The sequence below is a fragment of the Humulus lupulus genome, chromosome 9, assembly GCF_963169125.1.
Source record: "Humulus lupulus chromosome 9, drHumLupu1.1, whole genome shotgun sequence".
Lineage (NCBI taxonomy): Eukaryota > Viridiplantae > Streptophyta > Magnoliopsida > Rosales > Cannabaceae > Humulus > Humulus lupulus.
In genome coordinates, this window is record NC_084801.1 from 10,723,768 (window position 1) to 10,750,210 (window position 26,443).

The following is a 26,443-nucleotide window of genomic DNA, read 5'->3' on the forward strand; positions in this document are numbered from 1 at the left end:
GTATTGCCATCGAGAAGATGATCAATGCATAATGCTTCACTACAAAAAAAACGTTCTATACCGAGAACATCTTACCGAGTACAAGTTCTCGGTATAGATCTTTTATACACCCACCTCCTTTACGCGGTTTTTTTCATTTTAGTTTGTGTACCGAGTACCTTATACCGAGAACATATTCTCGGTATAGGGTTTTTACCGATGTCTTTACTGAGAACGTGTACTCGGTATAGATTATTCAGACTCCCGCCTTTTTTACTCGGTTTTTTCATTTTAGTTTCTGTACCGAGGACCCTATACCAAGAACATGTTCTCGGTATAGGGTCTTTATAATCTTCATCTTCCCCAAACAGAGAGCTCATTTCTCTGAAACGGAAAAAACCCCAAAACCGTTTTCTCCGCCCCCCATTTCTATTTTCCTGGATTTCGGCCCCCACAAACTTTGGTTTTTGTCAAAGTTTACCTTCCAAAGACGATTTAAGTGGATATAAGGTCTATTGAGGTAGTTATTTACAAATATTTCAGTTTTTTTTTTGTATAAATTTATAAATTTTTTTTCAGTTTTGGGTTTTTATAATGAGATTTTTGTGGTATTTTTTTCAGGGTTTGCATTGTATACCAGCGGTTTTAGAGGTATTTCACATTTCCTTTGTAATTTTTTGGTTTTATTTATATTTTTTGCATAAATATATTTAGGGTTTTATTTATAATTTGTTTAATATTGTTAATATATTGTTATTTGTTATATTATATATATAATTTCTGATTATGTAATTAAAATAGGTAAAAATAATAATTTGTGATGAAAATTAGTTAAAAATTTAGTGATATCTAATTTAGAGGAAATAATATATTGTGTAGTATTTTTGTAAAATACATATATAGTTTTAAGATTTAGTTAGTTTAATCATATGATAAATAATTAATTTATTTGTATGAAAATTTATTAATTTAATAATTTATTTTTTAGGTATATAATTTGACTTTTAGTTATAAATATATGTTTATATGAAAATTTAATATTTGATTGTTTGTTTTTTAGATTGGGTTAAATAATTTTAGTTTTAGATTATTAGATTTGGTTAATAAATTTTGATTATTAGAGTGAGTTTTGTTTATTTAATTTGAATTTTGTTGTTGTTGTTAATTTTTTTATTCTTAGTGTTGATGAATATTGATGCTTTGTTTTTGTTGTTAATTTTTAGTAGAATTATGATATTTTAAATAGAAAATTGAATAATTAATAAAATTTAGAGTAATAATTATAAATTATATAGTCATTTACAATGTATTTGTATTGCTTTGTGTATGTTCTGCGACTGGATATTTTTTTATGTATTATTTGCAGGTTTTTAAATTTTGGGATATATGAAAATACAGCCGTTATGCTGCCCAATTTTTTTTAGAATTAAAAATACTCAATAAAATTTATAATTTAAGAAATAGTGAATTGATAAGTTGTATAATATATTTTTAATCATGATTAAATCAAATTAACAACATTATGCAACCAAATTTTAATAAAAATAAACATTAATCCTGAAATTTTATTTAAATAAGTAATAAATCTTAAAGTAATTCTAACGATTTATTCATTTTATATATATATATATTTATGAAATTGTATAATGATATTTTGTAATTTTTGTTTGAAGGTTGGGTATTCGGTTTTTGTTGGACTAAAGAGATTGCTAGCAAGATATTGAAGGCATTGGTAAGTTTTTTTTAATTTTTCTGTATTTTTTTAATTTTTTTTCAATTTTTGAATAATTTATGTTTTTTTATATAAATAATATAATATTAATTTTAATAAAAATATGAAATTATTATATTAGATAGAATGTATTTATTTTTAGGTTTTCAAAATATGTATTAGTAAAAATGATATTAGGAATTGGAAAATTGTTATATGATTGGTTAGTATTTTTTTTAAAATAAATTCTATGTTGTTTTGGTGAATTTTATGTGTATTAAACATATTAGTAAACATATTTAATATTTTTTTAGAATTGTAAAATTTAGAGATATTGTGAATATTAGTAGAAGTACTCAATAAAATTTCTAATTTAATAAATAGTGAATTGATAAGTAAAATAATATATTTTAAAATTAAGATTAAAAAAATTAACATTAACATTATGCAACTAAATTTTAATAAAAATAAACATTAATTAAATAATTTAAGTAATAATTAAATCCTAAAGTAAATAAATAAATTTTAAACAAATCTTAGAAATTTTGTTTAAATTAATCAAACTATTCAATAAAGCATAAGTAAAATATGTAATTCAATAAATACTAAATTAATATGTAAAAAAATAATATGTGTTAGTTCTGATTAAATAAAATTAACAAATATATTATTAGAAAACCATTATTAAAATTAAAATTAAAATTAAAAAAATTAAATTTAATATTTGTTAGTTTTAATCATTATTAAAATTAAAATTAAAAAAATATGTTTTTAATAATATTTGTTAGTTGTTTTTAATTTTTCTGTATTTTTTTTAATTTTTTTTTCAATTTTTGAATAATTTATTTTTTTTATATACATAATATATTTTAAAATTAAGATTAAAAAAAATTAACATTAACATTATGCAACTAAATTTTAATAAAAATAAAAATTAATCCTAAAGTAGTTAAATAAATTTTAAACAAATTTTAAAAATTTTGTTTAAATTAATCAAACTATTCAATAAAGCATAAGTAAAATATGTAATTTAATAAATACTAAATTAATATGTCAAATTTAAATAATTTTAATAATATTTACACTGAAATATATTATAGTTAGATATCATAAAACAACATAATTAACTTCAAAAAGCATAAGACATTAAAAAAACATATTTAATTATATTTGCTTTTTTCTTTGGTAATAAGAAATTATTACCAAAGATATAATAGTGTTATTATCACCTAGTGATAATATTATATTTTTTTAGTGTTCATCACAAGAAGCCTTAGACCCGTTTAGAGAGGGTGAGTCATTGAAAACTCTTACATTTGCCTCTCTCTGAATTAGGACACACACAAATTGATTGTAAGTTTGATGATTAGTGTTCCGTGCAGTGCTACATTCATACAATGTCGATCGACAAGAGTTGGATTAATTTGACAGATCGATTATCCGATGAGTATGAGGCTGGTGTGATGGATTTTCTCCAGAGAGCCCGGCAGTGCGTTGACTCAAGGGGATTGGTGAAATGCCCGTGTAGGAGGTGTGTCAACGTTGAATTTCAGACGATTAATGTATTAGAAAATCATCTTTTTGTAAATGGTTTTCTACGGAAATATACCAATTGGCATTGGCATGGAGAGGATGAAATAATACCAATGAGAGCTCGGATAGATCAAAATGATGAAGATGAAATGATGGATGTTCTCACTGATCTTATGCAAAATGACAATGACGAACAAGCGGAGAATGAGCGCGGTCAAGAGATACCTACAACAGACTACAGGAGTGGGCAACATTATAACTATTTGTTTGCTGAGATCGAGGCTCCATTATTCCTCGGGTGTCAAAATTACACTTCATTGAATTTCCTAGTGAAGTTAATGCATTTCAAAGTGTTGGGAAAAATTCCCAACAAAATATTTGATGGAATGCTGGAGTTGTTACATGATGCATTTCCAGCCCCAAATAAGCTTCCAAAATCGCACTATGCAGCGAAAAGGTTGTTGCGGAAACTTGGATTGGGCTACGAGTCAATCCATGTCTGCAAGCATGATTGCGCACTGTTTTGGAAAGAACATGCTGGAAAAAGCAAATGCCTTGTTTGTGGAGAGGATCGATGGGTGGACAAGAACACCAAGGGAAAGAAAGTGCCTCATAAAGTGATGCGTTATTTTCCTTTAACCCCTAGGTTAATGCGAAAATATGCATCGAGGCACATTGCTCAACATATGAGATGGCATCACGAGCAACGTATAAAAGAAGATGGTGTATTGCGTCATCCTGCTGATGGGAAAGCTTGGAAGGACTTTGACCGAAATAATCCAACATTTGCAATGGAACCCAGGAATGTGCGTCTTGGATTGGCTGCAGATGGATTCAATCCCTTTGGTAATATGAGTCTGTCTTATAGTATGTGGCCGGTAGTGTTGACGACATATAACTTGCCACCATGGTTGTGCATGAGAGAAACTAATTTCATGTTGAGTTTATTAATTCCGGGACCTCATTCGCCAGGAAAAGATTTTGATGTTTTCTTAAGACCATTGATTGATGAGTTAAAAGAATTATGGGTGACTGGTGTACAGACTCGAGATGCAGTCGATGGCAGTTTCTTCACTCTTCGGGCAGCTTTGATGTGGACTATAAACGATTACCCAGCAAGGAGTAGCCTTTCTGGATGGACTGCTCAAGGTTATCATGCTTGCTCTACTTGCAATGTGGCAACACCATCTATTCGTTTACAAAAGAAGGTTGCTTTTTATGGTCATAGACATTTTTTACCAATCAAACATGCCATTATAAGGGACAAGAAGACATATGGTGTCGTTGAAAAAAGATTACCACCAAAGCCATTAACCATGCAAGAAATGTTCACACAAATGAGTTTTATACCTGATTCTCTTCCTGGTAAGCATGTCAGTTATGGCGGCCAAAAAAGAAAGCGTACAAAAGAGCAAGTTGGTTGGCGGAAAAAAAGTATATTTTTCGAGCTCCCATATTGGGCCAACATAATGTTGCGACACAATCTAGATGTTATGCATGTTGAGAAAAATGTGTGCGACAGTTTAGTAGGCACAATAGTTGGGCTGGAGAATAAGACCAAAGACACAGTTAGTGCCAGAGTAGACTTGGAGAAGATGAAGATGAGACTAGAGTTACAGCTGAGGAAGTTGAATGGTCGGATACAAAAGCCTGCGGCCAAATTCACTTTCACTGTTGAAGATCGCCAAAAGTTTTGTCGATTTCTTAAATCAGTGAAGTTTCCAGATGGTTTTGGATCTAACCTAAGGAAAAATGTGATTGATAATGACAATAAGATAACTGGTTTGAAATCGCATGATTGTCACATCATTATGCAACGCCTTTTGCCAGTTGGTGTGCATGCATTCCTAGAGAAATCAATGAGTACAACTATTATTGAGTTATGCACTTTCTTCAAGCTCATTTGTGCGAGAACTCTAAAAGTCTCAGATTTAGAAAAAGTCCAAACTTCAATTGTTGAGATTGTTTGCAAGTTAGAGAATATTTTCCCACCTGCTTTTTTCGATATCATGGTCCATCTACTAATACATTTACCGGAAGAAGCAATACTTGGAGGACCGGTTCACATGAGGTGGATGTATCCTTTTGAAAGGTATATGAAAAAATTGAAGAATTATGTCCGTAACAAAGCACGTCCAGAGGGGTCAATAGCAGAAGGATATGTGGTTGATGAGGCATTAACATTTTGCTCCATGTACTTGAAAGGTGTTGAGACAAAGTTCAATCGTCCAGACCGAAATGTAGATGTTGGTCCATCACTTAAAAAGATGTCGGTCTTTCGATCTCAGGGTCGTCCAATTGGTAAGAAATCATTGACAATTTTGGAAGATGAAGTGAAGAAAATAGCAGATTGGTATATTCTAAACAACTGCAATGAGATCTTGCCATATCTTCGGTAAGTAATTAAAGTAGTTCATCATTTCATTGCATGTTTATTATTACACTTATTAGTAGCTCTTAAATTAGTTGTTTTTGTTTTTTGCAGAGAGCATAGGGAAATTCTACAGACTAGAGGTGTTGAAAACCTAGACCAATTACATAGAGAGGAATTTCCTAATTGGTTTTATAATAAGATTTATCATCTTCGACAAACAGGATCCTTCGAAGTAGATGAAGAATTAATCTCTTTAGCAAACGGTTCTTCAACTCGTGTTGCGTCGTACCCTGGGTGTGTTGTAAATGGAGTAAGATTTTTGTGTTATGACAGGGACAAGAATCGCAAAACTCAAAATAGTAGAGTCTCTGTAGCGGGTGTCGAAAATAGTACTTATTACGGCCAGTTGGAAGAAGTTTTAGTGATGTCTTATCTTTCTGGTTGTTCTGTTGTATTATTTAAGTGCAAATGGTTTGACACTAATCGGTCTTCAGGATTAAAGTTTGAGCAAAACATAACGAGTATCAAAACTAGTTCGGAGGCCTTCAAAGATGATAAATTTATCTTAGCAACTCAGGCTAACCAAGTTTTCTACATTGAAGACCTTAAAAATAAATCTCATTGGAAAGTCGTCCAAGAAGTGCATCGCAGAAATGTGTGGGACATCCCACTAGTTGAAGAACAAGCGGAGGATGTAGAAGTAGATGTTATGCACGACACTAGTTCCTCTAATTTCCAATTATTTGTTGATCTTGGACCGTTGCCACAAATCAGCTTTGAACGTACGGGGGCTCCATTACAATTTGTTGAGATAGATAATGTTGCAATTGAGGAGGAGAGGGAGGAGGAAATGGAAGAAGAAGAGGAGGAGGAGGAAGAGGAAGTGGAGGAGGAGGTTGAATATGAAGATGATGAAGAGGAAGATGAACACATAGAAACCGATGATGATAGTGAAGATTATTATAGTGATAATTAAGTGGTAATTTTATAATATGTTGAAGTAATTATTTTTAACAATAAATAATTTTATATTGTCATTTTTAACTGATAAATGTAATTTTAATATCGATTAATTTGACAGATATGGCTGATGTTATTGCTCAATCTCACGGGGGTGATGGTGGAGGATGCGATCCTCCACGTGGACCGTCAGATATCCCAGCTGATTGTGAACGAGGTAATACTTTACACATTGATATACTCCTTAAAATTTAACAATTAATCCATATTAATTTTAAAATATTGAATTTGCATACAATAGCGCCTCCAAGTAAACGTGGACGCCATAAGGGATTGAACACGCGGGAAAAGAGGGAACAGTTGGGGCGTCCTCTCCCTCTCGAGTGGGATGTGCGGGGGAGAACATATAAAGAGATCGGAGAGTACAGCTCAAATTTCTCAAGAGAGCTCGGATTACTTGTTCGACAGTACACAGATCCGGACTGTCCTCAATAGTCAAAAGTACCAAATGCCTCGAAAGAAAGAATACTTGCACATTTGGAAGTAAGTAGTTTATGTATTTTTATGTTAATTCTCATTTTATGTTATATATGATATTTACTAATAAATGTTTGTAAATTAGGATGATTTGTTTGATATTGGGCGTACTAGATATGGAGAAGGGCATATGCCTGGGATCTTGAGAGGCATTGATACTTCGTGTGCTAAAAAGTATTATGACTGGAAGTACGATATTAAAGAGCATTTAACGATTAATGGGCCACAAAATCGTTATGGTGGTTGCACGGATACGCAGTGGCAAAAAGCAATTGATTTTTTCCGACGCCCAGAAATTACGGTATTAATTTCTTGCTAAACTTAACTATCTTAATTAAATATATTACTAACGATAACTTTTTGCAGAAACGTTCTGTGGTCAACAAGGAAAATAGAAAGAAACTGAAAGAGCTTAGCTATGGAGGTTCTCAGTCAATCCCAGCCTTACGCTATAAAAAGGTTAGTTAATTAATTATTTTTTAGTTTATTTTTCTTATTTACGTTTAATTATTAATTTTATAAAAATATATGTACGTGACAGCGCAATTTAGAGACTGGGCAACTTGAGTCCATCCCGGATAACTGGATGGATACTCACCATAAATCAGGCACAGGGTGGGTGACAGAGACAGCCAAAAATACTTGGGTACGTTAAGTTTTTTTAAACATTTTTCAAATTTTTAATTGTTTCAAAATTTTAATTACATTATACATTGTATCACAGGAGGAATTGCGTGCATACCGCGACACACAGCAGACACAGGCAACTGATACTGAGAGTTCCACACCAGTTTCGAGTGCGCCTGAAGATGAAGACATATCTTTGGTACAAAATGTCTTCGGAAAACGACGGGGCCACCAGAAAGGATATAGACGTATCCTTAACATAAGGGACCGAACTCCATTTGATTTTCGTCCTTCGCAAACTAGAGATGAAGAGTTGTCTGAGATGAGAGAGTGTCTTCGACAGTTAGAGGAGCATGTCCGGACTCATTGTATCACCCCGGGATCTCAATCTGCCCCACCACCACCCGATGATCCCGATGTTGGAGCACCGACTCAGTAGGACTTATGTATCAATTTTATTACAATTGACTATTACATTATCATGTTTAAGACAAGTTTTTATTTTGATTTAGCGAATATACTGTTATGTTTTTATTTATATCTTTAATATAAGTGTTTTAATTTTATTCTATTTTTTTATATTTAATTCAAAATAAATAAATAAATAAGGGAATAACAAATATAAAAAAAAATTGGGGACAAGTCTATACCGAGGACATTGTCCTCGGTATATACCACCAAGATGTCGGTATATACCAGTACGATGAGAAATTGGGGTTTGTTGTACCGAGGACATTTGTTACTTTCTACCGAGGACATTATCCTCGGTAAAACTTATACCGAGAACATTTTTAATGTCGTCGGTATAAGTTTTGTTTTACCGACGCGGCTGTACCGATAACTTTCTACCGACGACATTGTCTCGGTAGAAGATATACCGAGGACATTCGGGCTTATACCGAGGACATTTGTTCTCGGTATAGGCCCTGATTTTTGTAGTGCTTGTGTTCGCTTTCAACTTATTTTTAACACACTAACTCTCTCTCTCTCTCTCTCTATATATAATTATTCTTTGTTAGGACATGATTTTGAGTGCTTCATAGTTACACGGAAAACATAAGTTTCAAATGTGAATATTCTTGTCTTAAATAACATAATCAATTATTTATTTAATTTTGTAAGCATAGTCAATGAAATAATCATATATCTCTTTATATATAAAATGCGTAAATAAAGATTTTTTTTTAACAGTGGATATTTTAAATATTTAACCGAATATATATTTAAAATTAATTAAAAATAAATATTTATTAATTATATTAATATAAATTTAAATATTATAAAATATATTTATTATAATAGTATTTAATACAAAATTATATATTTAATACTTATATTAATATAAATTTAAATATTATAACATATCATTATAACAATAATACATAATCCATAATCTTAATTTAATTTTATTAAAAAAAAATTATTATTTATAATTGAAAATGTTATTATATTATATATATATTTTAAAAAACCATAATAAACAATATTTTAATTTAATTTTTCTTTTAATATATTTATATCATTCTTTTATATATAATATTTTTTATTTATTTAAAATTTATATGAGAATCATACAAATTTTATAAAAATAATTAATAAATTCCATAAATAAAATTAAGCAATCATGCTTTGCACGTTACTTGTATCAAGTACATAAATATATATATATTGTCAAAAGACCAAAAAAAGAAACTATTAAATAATATATTTTTAAACTTCAAAAATCTTATTAAGAGTGTATTTAGAATTGAGTGTAATTCAGAGTAATTACTCGATTAAACGTATTTGTCTGACTAATTACACAATAATTATGTAATTAGAGGTAATTGAGAGGTCTCAATTACATTTTCACATACTTATAGCCTTTGCTGTATAATTACTAATTACTATCAATTTTAAATATTATTTTCTTGTATAATTACTAACTGTTTTGCCAAACATGCAATAGTATTTTTTAATATAGTGTAATTACTCAGATATATAATTACTACACTCATAATTACACGGCCTAGTAATTATACAATTATTTTTAAACACACCCTAAGTGAGCGAATGCAAAAAAACTAGTCATTTTGAATTCTCTTGTATCAATAAATTGGTGTAAAATCTCCTTATATATATTTATGACAAATACTAAAAGGTGCTATCCCTCTAACCAAACGTACATACAGTAATTACCACAAATGCATATATTCACATATAGTAGTTATAATGTTATATTTGTTGTAAATATAGCTAATACGGTCTTAATAATTTGGCTTTATTTTGCATGTCTCAAACTATAGTGGCGGACCCACAAATTTTTATATAAAATATTTGTATTTATAAAAAATATATAAATTTATAAATAAATGAGGGTCAAATTATAAATACTATATATATATAAATAATATTAAAAAATAATTCAGCAGGGACATGATTGTAAAACTTTATAAGAAAAGGAGTAAAATGTAAAAGCAATTGCTTTGTAAAAATTTATCATCTAAAAACTCAGCGGGCAACTGATCTCTTTGTTATACGCTAGGTTCGTTCTAGTCAAACTATAGTGAGCTATATTTACACCTCATACATATATAAATACACCACAAACTAAGTATACTCATTTTATAAATAGAATAATATATTTATTTATAACTACACTTCTTATATATACTATATAAATTTGAATTATTGTACAATATTTTTTAAAAAAAATATTAAAAATAACATAAAATGATACACCTCATTTACTAAAAATTATATATTATTAATTTAAATTATTCTCAATTAATTAGAAGATTAAAACTTTAATATTCTTAAATATAAATTTATTAAAAATAAGTATAATGATTTTTTTTATTTTTGAGAAATAATAATAAATGACCAAAAACAATGGTATCAAAAAGCTAATATCCTCATTTAATTTTTTTTTTTTAGAGAAATGATAATTTTACATTGTTGATTACCTAAATTGTCTTTTTCTGTAATTTTATTTATTTATTTATGAGCATATATCTTTAATATAATGATATATGTATATTATAGTTTTTATTTTGAAGTTATACTATAATATTAAAATATTTAGAATAAAATAGTAATTTGTTAAATGACATATTTGATGATATGTAATATTAAAAATGTGGTTAGACTATTGTACTACAAAATTAAATATATATACATTTACTTACTTTCACACACTATTAATGACTATTTTGCACCAAACCACTTTTTTTTTTTTTTTCATTTATTGTGTTAGTTATAAATTTTGAGGGTCTTAATTAACTAAACCTAAAATTATATATGAATATATAGTTAAAGATTTAAAATGGTATATTCTTCTCATTAGTTAAGGATAATTATATAAGAAATTATTTTGATAAAAAAAGACGTACTGTATTTATATATATATTTAATTATAAGGTGTAAATATAGCTCCTGCAAGCTATATTGGCAATGAAATAACATTATTTAAGGAGAGGTCAATTAATGACATTACATTACTACCCTTAAATGACATATATATATTTATCTTCTTAGTGAACTATATTAGTACTCGACACCAAATAGAACACTACAAATATTTAATGCTACAATAACTAAATGCAATTTATAGATAATTAATACAGGTTTATTTATATTAGCCTATGGTCCCCACTAATATTAAAAAACTTTTAAGATGAGCAACATCATACATACATGCATTTTAATGTTTTCCTTTATAATTATAAATTTCACATTCATATATATATGACAATTTTTTTATGGGGACTTCACTTTAAGTCCTACGTGTGGAAAACAATATGTTTGAACTTAATTTTCGGTACTGTAAATTATTTGAATTTTTCTGAAAATTTACAGGATATACTCAAAATAACTATAATATATACGGTCATAAAAAAAAATCGTGTCGAAAACTATTCACAAATAAAAAATATTAAAGAGCCCCACCGATAAACTTAAAGTGAAACCCTTATACTAGAATTGTCCATAATTCACAATTCTCCTATAAATATATATATCTAGTTGAAGTACAATCATGAAATAAAGAAAATCTAGATAGGATAAATGCAGCTTAGATATATTTATAAATATATCTAAGCTTAAGAAAAAAATAAATTAATAAATTATTTCTTAATGAGCAACCGTTAAATCTAGTAATAGTAATATTCATTTTTTATTAACAAGAAAACAAAAACAGTAATATTCATTTAAAAAAGTGGAGAATATTTTGTTAAAAATATATATTATCTGTGTAAAATTTTAGTGCCCTCCATACATCATTACTTTATGTATATAAATATATGTGTCTTAACTTTTACCATTATTAGAACATGATATAACCGAAAAAACAAATAATTCAGTTCAAAAGAAAGAGCTCAATAGATTTGTAGATTTTTCTTTTCCTCAAATTGTTACTAAACTCCAAATCCAATACATTGTTATAGATCAATTTGCATGAATTTCTTTCTCCCCGTATTTTTTTTTTAAATTTTATTTTTCAAGAAAAAGGGACATAAAAATATATAAGAAAAGAAAAGAAAATGATTGGATTAAAAGCTGAAACAGTCAAATAAAACAAAGGAATCAGCACAAAGCCCTAAATACCAACCAACGGTCGGTTACAAAATTTAATTTGAAACTGTTCCTCCGACCATTGCCACGTGCTCAAAGCCCATATCAGCGCCTGGGCTGGGACCCACCAATGCTCCTTTTGAAATTTGCTTTTTATTCTAACTTTTTCAAATAAAGTTTCTTCAAATATTTACATAGAATAATTTTATGGTGGCGCATACTGAGAAAAGTTGACAACTACCCATTTTTAGGAGTAGTTAACTAAAATTAGACACTAAATATATTTAGTTGAACTTTACCTATTATTATCATGAGATTTCTCAAATTACCCTTATTTGAGTACATGATTCTAAGTGTTGTTGTAATGTGTATTATATGTGCCATATTATAGTTAAATTAGAAATACATTCTAATTGTAGTGTGTTTAAGGAGAAAAAAAAAACATGTAATTGAAGGGGTATAATGGGTACATTAATTGAAAATTTGGGTACTAAAATAAGAGTTAAAAATAGTGGGTAAAAATTAAAATGGATCATTTAAAATGGGTATAGGATCTAATTTCCACTATTTTTTATGTTTTTTTGGATTGTGATTAATTTTAGATGCGATTTTTTGTAAGATCATATATATTGAAATTATTTAAAGTATTTTGTAAATTTTTAGAAAATTTTGAATAATTTACTCTACCGAAAATTAGGTTTAAACATATTGTTTTCTACGCGTATAAAAAAAATTAATCACACGTGCAATAACATGTTTGAACTTAATTTTTTGTACCGTAAATTATTTGAAATTTTTTGAAAATTTGCAGAATATTCTAAATAACTATAATAAACACGGTCATGAAAAAAAATCGCACCAAAAACTGTTCACCAACCGAAAATACAAAAAATATGCATCATATAAGTATCATATATATATATATATAATACACTATTAAAATTCTAATGATTACAATGTCTAATTTATTTAGTTTAATATATTATTTAACATTTATCATAAGTAAATATTTTCAAAATGTTTTTATGAGTTGATGATTTGATTTGTTAGGTGATTTTTTTCTTTCAATTTACTTAATCTTACAAATAAAATTCACCCAATTAATACCTACACAAATATGCCTAAAATATAGCTAGGTTGTATCTCATTTATTTCCTCTCTATAGCATGTCTCAAAATTTGACACATAAATATCTCTGCAATTTATATGAAAATACTTCTTTTTAAGTTTGCATGTTAGGATAATTGACATCATATTTCTAAAATTTTATACAAATTAATACTGTAATCGAGTAAACCATAATTATTAAGGCCAATTTTATAACATAAGTTATGGAATTTATATTGTGCTGCGCAACCAAAATATATCCATATTTTCTAAACTTATCACTTGTGATAACATATAATTTTCTTCTAGATTATTTTTATTTTTTATTTGTGTAATTGTATGAATCCATATTTTGTCCTATTATAACATAAATATTATATTGGTACATATGGTTGCAAGTTGAACAAATTAAAAATAGTATATGTGTTAGAGCACTCCCAACGATGAATTTATTTCATATCACCAAAATTTTACATCAAATATTTACATTACAACATATATATGAGTTTCTTTACATTATTTAAACATTAATTTTTATTCATTAAAATACTAAAAAAAAGAAAGAAAAAAAGATAAATAAAATGGAAAGTGGAAGAAAGAAAAAAGAATAAAATGTTTATAGCTCAATGAATAATTATCTCTAAATGTAGAGTAATACTATCCAAGGTAAAAAAATATATAAAATAACTCAAATTTAGCTTATTTATTAAAAATTCAATTTTATTATTTTTTATTTATATTTTAAAAATTAAGTAATTTTTACCTAGTAGGAGAGATCAGTAATATAGTTGAGCATAATAATTAGATGTACTGTTAAGCACATGAAAATTATGAAAGTTAAAAGTCCATTTTCACCCAATAATTTCCCACAAGTGACAAGTTTGGAAATATATATATTTAAAATATATATATATATTTAAAATATATATATATATATATTTATATATCTATTTTGCCGGAGAATCAATATTAGCCATAACTTTACATAAAGGTGTTTTCATATATATGGACAATGACAAACAAGTTGAGTAAAGTAGAGGTAAGGAAGCATAAAGTCCCACTTCAATCTCAGATTTTCCAAGAGCTTCATTTCCATTTTCCAAAACCAATTAGTTTCTAGATCAAATCTTTAATTATAATAAAAATATAAATTATCTTATCTTCTCTTTTTTCATTTTTGATTTCTTGCTTGAAAACAAAATTAATGATTTTAACACAACCCAGCGCCCACCGACCCAAGCTATACATTAATTCTTTTTATTGTTCAAATTATTCACAGAATTAAGGTTTGCTATCTTGTAATTATTTTAAGGAAGCTTTATTTTCATTTTTTTATTATATAATTTTAGATTATAATATTACTTTTTTAGATTAATTTATATAAAATTAGAAGAGTTTACTCACAAAATAAACCACACTTTAGCGGTTTGGTGTGATTTTAATCTCGGTTTGAGAATAAAATTTTAATATAATGACTAAGCTTTTTAAAATATATTAGAAGAATAAAAAGCATTTTCTAAATAAAATATCACATCAATACTCCATAGTAATATTTAGTTACAAGTTATTACTAATGTTGTTTTAGTCACAATTTTTAATGCAATGCACGTTTGTTTAGTTTTATTTAAAAAAAATTATTAATTATTTTTATTAATAAATTTTAAATAAATAAATAATATTATGTATATAAGAATGACATAAACATATTAAAGGAAAAATTAAATCAAAACATTGTTTATGGTTTTTAAAAAAATAATACGATAACATTTTTTAAGGTAGAAAACATTCATGATATTATTCAAACTACACCTCAATGATTGGAGAAAAAACTTATTTATTCTTGATAGAAGATAAATGTTATTGTAATTTTTTACTTAGTTACACAATCATACTATTTATATACATACGGCATTTATATATAATATATTTATTATGTATTATATATTATTATAATAGTATTTTATAACATATTGATTTATATTAATATAATTATTAAATATTATTATAATAATAATATTTTATAATATTTGAATTTATATTAATATAATTACTAAATGTTTATTATGCTAAATTAAAATTATATATTATTATAATAATATTTTCTGACATTTGAATTTATATTGATATAATTATTAAATATCTAGTCTTGTATTATATATTATTATAATAATGACATTTTATAAAATTTGAATTTATATTAATATAATTAATAAATATTTATTTTTATTAATTGATTTTAAAAATATACTCCGTTAAATATTTGGAATATTCTATTAAAGTTAACAAAATAAATTGTTAAAACTAAATATTTCTGTAATCTACATACTTTTTATATAGAAGATATATGATGAAATTTGTTGTGATAAATATATTTTTAATCACAAAAAATTAATTATATTTTTTATGATTGATGCTTTTAACCACAGAATTAAGTGATAACATATTGTTCATAACAATCTTTTAATTACAATTTTTTTATTTATATTCACAAAATAAAAATAAGAGTATTGTAGTGATACTAGCTAACATATGTAATTATTACTAATATTAAATTTCTCAAAAATTTAACACCACCAGAACATTCATCCATAACAATATTCATTCTCTAGAATTTTACATAATAAAAATTGTTCATAATGCTTCCCAGTTTTATGGATGGTTATATATTAAAATAATGTAATTGAATAAATTAATTTACTATTAAAAGCAAATAACTTATAAATCGGTCCATTAATTCTTTGATTTTCCATAAAACACGCATATATATATAGGAAATAAATCAAATGAGCTTGAATCACAAATTTTCTTTTCATTAATTAGTTACTATATTTTACCTTTTGTACTGAAAGTTGTATGAAAAAGAAAGGAGGTGCATGCAAAGCCAGGAGTATTTAACCTTTTAAAATAATAAGTAGATAATATTCTCTTTATTTCTTTTTTCTTTTTCTTTTTTGGCATGAGAAACATGTCAAACGAAACCTCTTTCTTTCATCATCATCATCATCTTCATATAATGTCATATATATATATATATATAGAAAAAGACAAAGATATACACACGACAATGTGAAAAACATTTGCATGTGAATCGTGATTATTATTATTATTATTATTATTATTATTATTGGTTTTCGAATCACACCTTGTTTGGTTCCGAGTCTCTGAAAATGAAATTCACCAGGACTTTATTTCAGGAAAATTACTTCTTTTACTCTAATAATTAAAAAGACTCATAATAATATATAGGAATTATGGCTATCATACCTAGAAAGAATAAATATATTTAGCTTAGCTATATGTCACAACATTGCAATTCCAATATAGTCATGTCAATCTCCTTCTCATCTCACTTTAATAACAATTACGAAAAATATATAAATTTAAAATAAATGATCATAAACATATATTACTAAAAACAGAAACCACGATCAATCGATGATCATCAACCAAATTAATGAATAGCCAAGTTTATTTTCAAAGTGTTTTGTGATAAAGTCTATATTAAAAAACATTAGCCAAGTTTATTGGTTTATTAAATAACATAATGTAGAATCATTGGTATGTTTTGAGAGTAAAGCCAAACAAATATTACTTTAAGAATGTAGAGACACAAGAAAGGCACTAAGTTTTGTGGTTTGTAACGATGCAAATAATAAATATATATAAATATAAATATAAAAATATGAGGTGGAAAGGAGGGGACTAGAATTAATTCTCAAGGTGGATGCGCACATGGGAATGGAAAGAGTTTTTTAATTTGCAAAAGAATGGGAAGCATAAAATAAAATATAAATTAATTAATTAAATTAATGATGCAAAAAGTTACTAACTAATAGAGCTTTGGTCCATCGTGGTAGCATAATTAATTAGTCTTAAATAATTGTTTAGAAAATAACGGTTAATAACCGCCCACAACTGTGAGAGACCCTTTAGGGTATATATATATATATATATATATATATATATATTTTAATAGAAAAAAAGGTTTTGTTTAGTATATTTATTTGAATACTGTGTTTTGACAAAATAAAGATTTACACCCCCTTTGTTTTAAATAATACTCATTCAATATATTGATGAAATAACAAAATAAAAATAAAATGATATTTTAGACTTGATTTTGGTCAATAATTTTTTCAATATGATCAAATTATCATTAATTATAAGTAATTAAAATTACTATATTAAAATAGTTTAAGAAAAATACTCTGACACTTGTCTATAATTAGTCACATAACAATGTGGTCTAAAGTATATAGCACATAAGAACTACAATTATACCATCAACGTGTTAAAATTACGAAAATGTCCATTTAAGAACAAAAGTGGGTCTTCACATTTAATACAGATAATCATGCATGGTCAATTATATAATAATATAATTCACATAATTACCCCACATGCCCTCCTGTCACACTAATTAAAGTACTTAATCATATTAGGAGTTTTGGGATGCTGCAACTATTCCCTTCTTATAGAAATTTCATCCTTGAAATTTCCATGAACAATTCGAGATACTGGTCCCGCATATCTGACTCTAACTCCCAAGTCGCTTTCTTTACTTTGTTGTTCCTTCATAATACTTTCATTAAGTGACGATTATATTCCATCGACTTTTTCCTTTCTATCCAGAATCTTTACTGGCTTATCTTCACAAGATAATTCCCTCTGTAATTCCAGGGTCTCATAACTCATAACATGTGTAGTATTCGACACATATTTCCTTAGCATCGATACCTGAAATACCCTATGAATCCCCGACAATGCTGGGGAAAGGCTAATCTGTAAGACACTTTCCTAATCCCTTCCAGGATCTCAAAAGGTCCAACAAACCTAGGGCTCAATTTCCCTTTCTTTCCAAATGATTTTATCTTTTTCATCTGTGAAGCTCGAAGAAACACATAATCTTCAACCTGGAACTCCACGTTCCTATGTTTGGATCTGCGTAGCTTTTCTTGTTAGTAACAAGTTTCCTAATACGCAGCGGAATTGTGGTGGGGTTGGCCCAGTGTACAACAAAATTTTTGTAACATATTTAAACTACCTTTAAATATGCAGATCCATTAATATACATACATTAACCATAAGCAAGTTAAGAATAGAAATCATACCTCTTGAAGCCTATCAAGTGTCCTTGCTATCTTTTCGTAATAAGAACAATCTTCCTATCCAAGCTGCTCCCACGTACTCACACCAAGATCTTCCAAAGCGTTCTCTACACCTTAAGAAGTGTGTGGGCACTTAGAGAATAAATGATAGTTTATTTGTGATTCTACTTGATGTACTCAACACATGAGATCAAGAGAATAAGCCTGAGAATTGATTATTTATTTTTCAAGAAGAGAAAACTATCGTTTTATTTTTCACAAAGCGAATAGACTGAGTTGTCTCAAATATCTGAGTATTTTCAGATTAGTCATACTTAAAAGAAAATATTCAAATTTAATCTGTAACCAACTTACAATTTACTTTTTAATTAATTAATTAATTAATTTATTAATGAAAAAATCCAAAAACAAATTTTTTTTGAATTATCTATTAATTAATTAAATAAATAAATAAAAATGAAAATCATATGCCTGAAAAATAGGCCTATACACCACACACAGTCCATGGACTGTGTGTGCACGTGTAGCATCCCTATTTTTAAGGATGTTGGTTTTTTCAAATTTTATTTAATTATTTATTCAAACTACTTTGTCAGATAAGATCTAATAACCTGATAACTAATTCAAATTTGAATTAATTATATATTTTTAATTAATTATCAAATATAATTAATTATTTGAATAAGTATTAATCTTTTAAATTCAAATCCAATTTGAACTTATCAGATTATTATCTCCCACTCAAATAAAGATATTTAATTAATTCTACCAATTAATTAAATCCAATATTTTTAAAAATAAATATTTAATTTATTATAATTTCAAAAATTATAATTAATTAATTATTTAATTAAATTTCAAACTTAATTGTTGACGTCGTTTTTTGTCAACAGTGAATATAGAGCACGTAAACAATAAATAGTTATGGCCATAAAAATATAGTAAAACAAATATGATTTTTTACGTGGTTCAGCAGTTAATTATGCCTAGTCCACGAGTCTTTGTTATTAGAACTTTAAGATATTTCTGGAAATTCTTCAGAGATGAATCCTCCAGAATTTCTCTCAAGATCACCAAATTTCGGTCCTTTACAAAGATACATGACATCTCTATTTATAGAGGATATCTCAGAATACGATCCCACACGTTTCAGGAAGTTATTCTGTATATTAATAAATTTAATTACTTTAAAGTTTGTAACTCCTATATTCAAGGAAACGTCCCCTGAAAACCAGGGGGCGTATAACCGACTATTTACTATCCCTTTATTGTAGGGAAGTTACAACAGTAAATATATCTTGAATGCATGGACTGCGTCTCCTCAGGTGACTCACTAAGCCGTTCGAGATCAGCAATCAGCATCATGCCGGTCTAGGTCTCTAAGTAAATTACGAGTTTTATTACTTTCCCCAAGACCAGCTCGGAGTGGGTAAATGCCACCGAGGCTATCTTATTCCGAGCTCACACCCATGCCAAGCTCGAGCCACTTGATCCAAGGCTACCCGACAATGGATATACTCCGATGTCCCCTTTTTCGAGCTTATAAGGACTTCGAGGCTACCTATCTTCGAGGTTGTCACCTGCTTTGAGAATTTGGCATCTAGATTATGAATATGTATTTTAGCTATCGCGAGCTCACATCTGACGAATCCAGCTTTCGAGGTCACAACCTCAAGTCTCGAAATCTGGGTGTAACATTTTCCCCCCTCAAAAGTATTAGTTCGAATCCTATGAGAAGGAAACTTTTGAACTACTTTCTTCGGGAACCGCACCGTCACACATACTCGAGTATGGACACGCGTCAGTTGGGTATTGCTCACTCAATGTACTTGAGTACCTTGGAAACCTGCCCACGATCGTTCGCCTGCCACCTTTACAGTACCATCATGTCACTTATTCCTAGTCGTCGGATTTGATACGGGATCTGGCCAATGGCCCAGATTAATCCAACTTTACAATCTCTGAGGGTCTATAAATATATCACCCTTTGCTTTCTTCATTTTTTCTTTATCTTCAATATCCCAGAGAAAAACAAGACAATTCTTTGCCTGGTTCTTGCATGTTCTCCAAGCCGAGAAGACAAAACCACGCTGGCATTTTTGACTCTGTGAGATCGCACTTGCAGCCGCTTATACAATCGTCCATTTCCCTGTTTCCGCCGATTGCATTGTGTAAGTTTTCTGTTCATGGCTTCTCTGCATTATTTATTTATTTTTTTGTGTGTTTATGCTTCTGTTGCACCTTGGGCATTAGAATTTTGTTGGTCCATTCACTAGTTTAATGCACTAGGATGTGTCGGCTGATAGATATTACATTTAGGTTCCAACATTATTGATCAAAACCTAGTTGATGCGCAAAAAGACCCAAATATGGTTCTTTTTATGAGTTTTTAAATTTTTGAGGACCTATCTTGCACACCAAGATATCGGGTACAAAATCTGGGTTTTAAAGAATGCACGATTCTCAAAAATACCACTTTTGAATAACCGCCACCTTTTTTCCCTGATACTTCGGGATTTTCAAAAATTAAATCCACTTCCTTCCCTTTTTCGTGAAATACACGTCGCGACACCTAATCGAGTCACCGGGATCGAACTCATCTCGTACCCAAGCATTCCCGAGCTTGTTTCACCAAGCTCAGTATTCTTAATTCCATGCTTGTATGGCCCTCACCATTTTTTCTCTCTTGCTAGATGTCACAGAATCTGGAAAAACGGTGGGGGTCGCTGCTTGCAATTCCGTATTCGCCAAAAACTCCGAGCCCAGAATCGCTGTTTGCTCGGAACCAACGTCTGATTCATGAATTCGATCTCGCGCGCGAACAGGACGAAACCCGAGCTCACTATCGCCGCCAAATCGTCGAGGTCATAGAAAAGAAGAGAAGAATCCTTCGAGATTCCCTTTATCCGAAATTTGATTCAGGGCCCAGGCCGATCCCCCTTGATCCTAGGTTAAAAGTGACCATCGTGTACCACCCGGGGGAGCTCCAATTCTCACTGATGGGGGAGCCTTCTACCTCGCAGCCACGGAGGGAGTTCTTTGAGGCCGAGCACTACTAGAGCTCAGTTACCTCGATAGGTCAGATAAACGATATCCTGGCCTTTCACGGTCTCAGACTGTCGGGCTCCTTAAGGTGTCATGCCCCTACTTCCAGTGAGCAAAGCTGCTATGCCCCAGGAGATGGAAATCCTGATAACAAGCTGAGGTATGCGGCTTGGAGCCAGGAGCATATGAAGGCAGGAGCGTTACTGCCTTTGAAGTCTTTCTTCAAGGACTTCACGGACTTCGTTGGGCTGGCTCCATTCCAGCTCAACACTAATTCATATAGGGTTCTGTCTGCCCTGAAGTCGATTTATAACGAACTAAAGTAGGAAGGACCCATGCCAGCAGAGATCTTGTATCTCTTCTGTTTGAAAAGCAATCCCTCCCGAGCTCGGGGAGGAGATGGCTTCTATTATCTTTCGAGATACCCGAAGGAGAAAAAAATGTTTGAGGATCTTCCCAATCATCCTCCTAATTTTAAGAAGGCATTCTTCTGGAAGGATGGCCTGTCTCCGTCGCGATGCTATTTGTTCAGGCGAATCCGTAAGTACCCCATCTCCTTTATCTCTGTGCTTGAACATTTATTTATAGGCTTGTACTTAGTTGAAATGTGTTTTATTTTCCAGCCAACTATCATCGACCCACTCCTTCTGTCGAGATAAAGGAGCGCAGGGAGGCCCTGCTCCAATCCCTTATGGTCGGAGATCCCTCTCGTATCTTTTGAACGAGGATAAACTCCGAGCCTGCGGGCTCTTGGAAAATGGCCAGTCCACCTCGGACTGGTCCAACAAAAAATATGATTGCTGGGAGCTTGTGCCTCTGCCAACAGGCATTCTCCCCCCGAGGAGAGAGGTAAGGCCACTGCCTCCAGTTCGCCGAAGGAGCCTACAGTCAGGGAACAAGGCTAACGATGAAGCCTCAAGCTCGGGCTCGGATGATCAAGGTACAGTCATCCAAAGCTTGAAAATGTGGTCCCCGACCCTGTTAAAGCACAAACCCGATAGGCTAGTTTTGTGCGAAGATGATAGGAACCACTTTTATGTGTGGACTTGGGTAGATGAACGGGTTCATAGGTTCGATAGCTGGCTCGGGCGATACGATACTATGTATAGCCTGAACGAGGTATGTAGCGGAATAGCCATCCAATACGGGACCAATGATTATAGGGACCTTTCGAGGTTGACATCCACATATAGGGAAGGTACTCCCTCCGCCTCTTCTGAAGATGGGGGAATTTCATGGTCTCCGAGCTCAAGCTCGGGGGAGAGTTCCAGTTAGGTTTTCCTCCGCTTGTGTTTTTATATATATCTTCTAAGTTTGTTAGCACTATCCTTAACCCTGATTGGAACTGTGCAGGTGCTATGGACTCCGACCTTGACGCCGTGCTCTTCAGCGATGAGGGAGCTCAAAAGAGTAAGCGCCCGAGAGGCTCGCGGAAGTTAGATCGACCCTCTAAAATCCCCAGGCGCATTGAGAAGACCCCACTGGCTCCAACTGTTGCAAGCACGTCTGAGGACCCGAATGTCCAGGTCGACGCATCGGTCTCGACCGCACCCGCCATGCTCCCTCCAGCCACAACTCTCCCAACACTCGGTCGACCCCCAAAGAAACCTTCAATCTCCAAGGTAATCCTGCCATCGGCCCGACCTCATGTTGACGAGTTCGTGCTTGACGGTACTGCTGGGACCCAAGGAGCCATACTTGGCTCGGACGTCCTTTCTCGAGTGGGTCAGAGTCTTTCAGGATTCGGCGCTGACCATTGGGATTTTGTGAATAAGGCCCCCGACTGAAATACTCTCTACGATAAGAGTATTGAACTCACTACCACAGTAATTTTTTCACTTTACCTTTAATAGCTCACATGCCTTGGTTTTTGTTCTAATTCAATTTGTGTTTCAGGCTCTTGTCGTCTCGGCTCAACTTAATTATAAGCTGACCAATGAGGTGCATACGAGCATGTCTCTGGCCCAGGAGTCGAGGGATCTCCAGCTTAAAACTGCTGATGAACTCAAGGACTCGAAGGCGGAGATCGAAAAGATGAAGGCTCGCCTTGCGGAGCTGGAGAAAGCTAACGCCAAGCTCGAGGAGGAGAAAGCTGCTACTTTCGAGATAATCGAAAGTGAGAAGGCCCGCCTCCTTGATGAGTTCAAAGAGAAGAAGGAAAAAGTGGTCGACCAAGCCATGTACAAGATCTGGGTCGATAATGCTGACCTCGATACCAGCTTCCTAGGTCCTCTTGAGGTGAAGTACGTAGAGCGGTGGAATGCCCGACTTGAGGCGGATGAGGCTGCTCGGGAGGCTGCTTAGAAGGATAGTCATGCTATTTGTCCTGGAGAGTCTAGTGCGGCTGGTGCTGAGAAGGCTAAAGAGACTGCTCCTTCTTGAATCCCACTTCGGGGCTGTGTCCTTGTATTTTTGTAATTGTTTTAACTTATGCCCGTGGGGCTGATACAATTTTACTTTCTATCTTTCTTTTAATATATATGCTTTACATTTCTTGATTCGAAATATTTTGCATATTTTATTTAAAGAATCACATATGCTTGTTTATTCGTACAAACATAATTTTGGACTTAGGCTCGAGGCTCAAGGCATTCATGCATAGTTTGCTCGAATTATCCACTTCCGATCTCGTTATTTGTCAAGGTCGGATATTACTTTGACCATGAACTCGAAAGTACTTATATGGTGTGTAATGCAAATGGTTTAGTTATATCTTATGAGTTTTTTAGTTACTTTCTCTCATCCTCGGTTATCTCTCCGAGGTTATGAGTTCGAAACTATTTTTTATAAGATACTCCAGCCTCGATTCTTGACTTAACTTGAAGTAGGTTTATGTTCCAACTTATCATCGATTAGTTTTAGCTGGTTTGCTCCAAACCTTTTAAGGTCGTGATTGGTTTGTAATCCATACACTTATATGCTTTTTTCATAATTCAGTTTTATCCAAACTATCTTAACTCGCGCATTTGGTTACATCCAAACACTTATGTTTTTTAATAATTTGGTTATATCCAAATTATCTTAGCTCACGTATTTGGTTATATCCAAACACTTATGCTTTCTGTACATCTTAATTTATTTTTCAAGCTAGTGGTATTTATATATATATACCAGTGAAACCCCCTTAATATCCTATGAATGTGACCATAGGTTATTAGATTAAGAGAGATTGCAAAAAAAAATCATAACAGACGAAATAACTCTTTATTTGATAAAATCCGAGAGTAGACAAAACAGTACAAACAGACAAGCATGGTTACAGGCAACATCCTTCCTACACTACTGATAGTAAGGTTTTAGGTGTTCGCCATTCCATGCTCGCGGTATTAGGCTCCCATCCAATCTCGCTAGCTTGTAGACACTGGGTCGGATGACTGACTCTATCTGGTACGGTCCTTCCCAATTTGGCCCGAGCACGCCAGCTGCTGGGTCTCGCGTTGCCAGGAATACACGCCTTAAGACCAGATCTCCCACACCAAACTTTCGATCTCGAACCCTCTTGTTGAAGTACCTGGTAGCTCGCTGCTGGTAGGCAGCGTTCCTCAGCTGAGCTTCGTTTCTTCTTTCTTCGATCAAGTCTAAGGTTTCTTCGAGCTGAGTGTGGTTCGAGCTTTGGTCATAAGCGTGGGTTCGGATTGTAGGTATCTCGACCTCAATAGGCAACATAGCTTTGCAACCGTATGCCAGAGAGAACGAGGTATGTCCTGTTGATGTTCGAGCTGTAGTCCTATTTCCCCATAAGACTTGGGGCAATTCTTCGGGCCATCGTCCTTTTGCCTCCTCCAACTTTTTCTTTAGCGAACTCTTGAGAGTTTTGTTTACAGCTTCGACCTGGCCATTCGCTTGGGGATGAGCTACTGACGAAAAACTCTTTATTATTCCATTTTTCTTGCAAAAGTTGGTGAACAAATCGCTGTCAAACTGGGTCCCGTTGTCGGATACAATTTTCCTCGGCATCCCATATCGGCACACAATGTTTTTTACCACAAAGTCAAGGACTTTCTTGGAAGTTATTGTTGCTAATGGTTCAACCTCTGTCCACTTTGTGAAGTAATCTACGGCAACTACAACATACTTCACACCGCCCTTGCCAGTTGGGAGAGAGCCTATGAGGTCGATTCCCCATACCGCAAATGGCCATGGGGAGGTCATCATGGTCAGCTCGGATGGTGGAGCTCGAGGGATCGTGGCGAACCGCTGGCACTTATCGCATTTCTTTACGTACTCGAAGGAATCCGATTTAATGGTAGGCCAGAAATAACCTTGGTGTATGATTTTCTTGGACAGGCTATGCCCCCCAATATGGTCTCCACAGAACCCTTCATGAATTTCTGCTATGATCTTCTTGGCTTCGGGTGGAGTTACGCATCGAAGTAATGGCATGGAATATCCCCTTCTATACAGCTTTCCGTCCAGAATGCTGTAACGGGGAAGTTGATACATTAACTTTCGAGCCTGGTTCTGATCTTTTGGAAGGACTCCATTTTCGAGATACTTGACTATCGGGGTCTTCCAGGTAGGTTCAGAATCAATCATACACACGTCTTCCTCCTCCGGCTCGCTGATGCTAGGTGCTGAGAGGTGTTCTATTGGCACAACATTTAACTCATCATTCTCGGTGGAAGTAGCGAGCTGAGATAAGGCATCTGCATTTGAGTTTTTCTCTCGGGGAACCTGTTCGATCGCATAAAACTTGAAATGTTCCAATGCGGACTTTGCCTTTTCTAAGTAAGCTGCCATTTTTGTGCCACGAGCCTGGTATTCTCCCAAAATTTGGTTAACCACAAGCTGGGAGTCGATGTAGCAATGTATTGCTTTAGCTTTGAGTTCTTTCGCCATACGAAGTCCCGCCAGTAAAGCCTCGCATTCGGCCTCGTTATTCGATGCACTGAAGTCGAATCTTAAGGCAGA

The 26,443-nt window shown here is 31.7% G+C and overlaps 1 protein-coding gene across 1 annotated transcript; it reads left to right on the top strand.

Moving 5' to 3' along the window:
• The first annotated feature begins 3,794 nt into the window (after positions 1-3,794).
• On the top strand, positions 3,795-8,162 carry LOC133801558 (uncharacterized). Its single transcript, XM_062239800.1, has 3 exons — positions 3,795-4,372; positions 6,859-7,553; positions 7,819-8,162. Exons 1-2 carry the CDS (start codon positions 3,844-3,846, stop codon positions 7,050-7,052), a joined length of 723 nt encoding a protein of 240 aa, XP_062095784.1. The 5' UTR covers positions 3,795-3,843; the 3' UTR covers positions 7,053-7,553; positions 7,819-8,162.
• Positions 8,163-26,443: the final 18,281 nt, after the last annotated feature.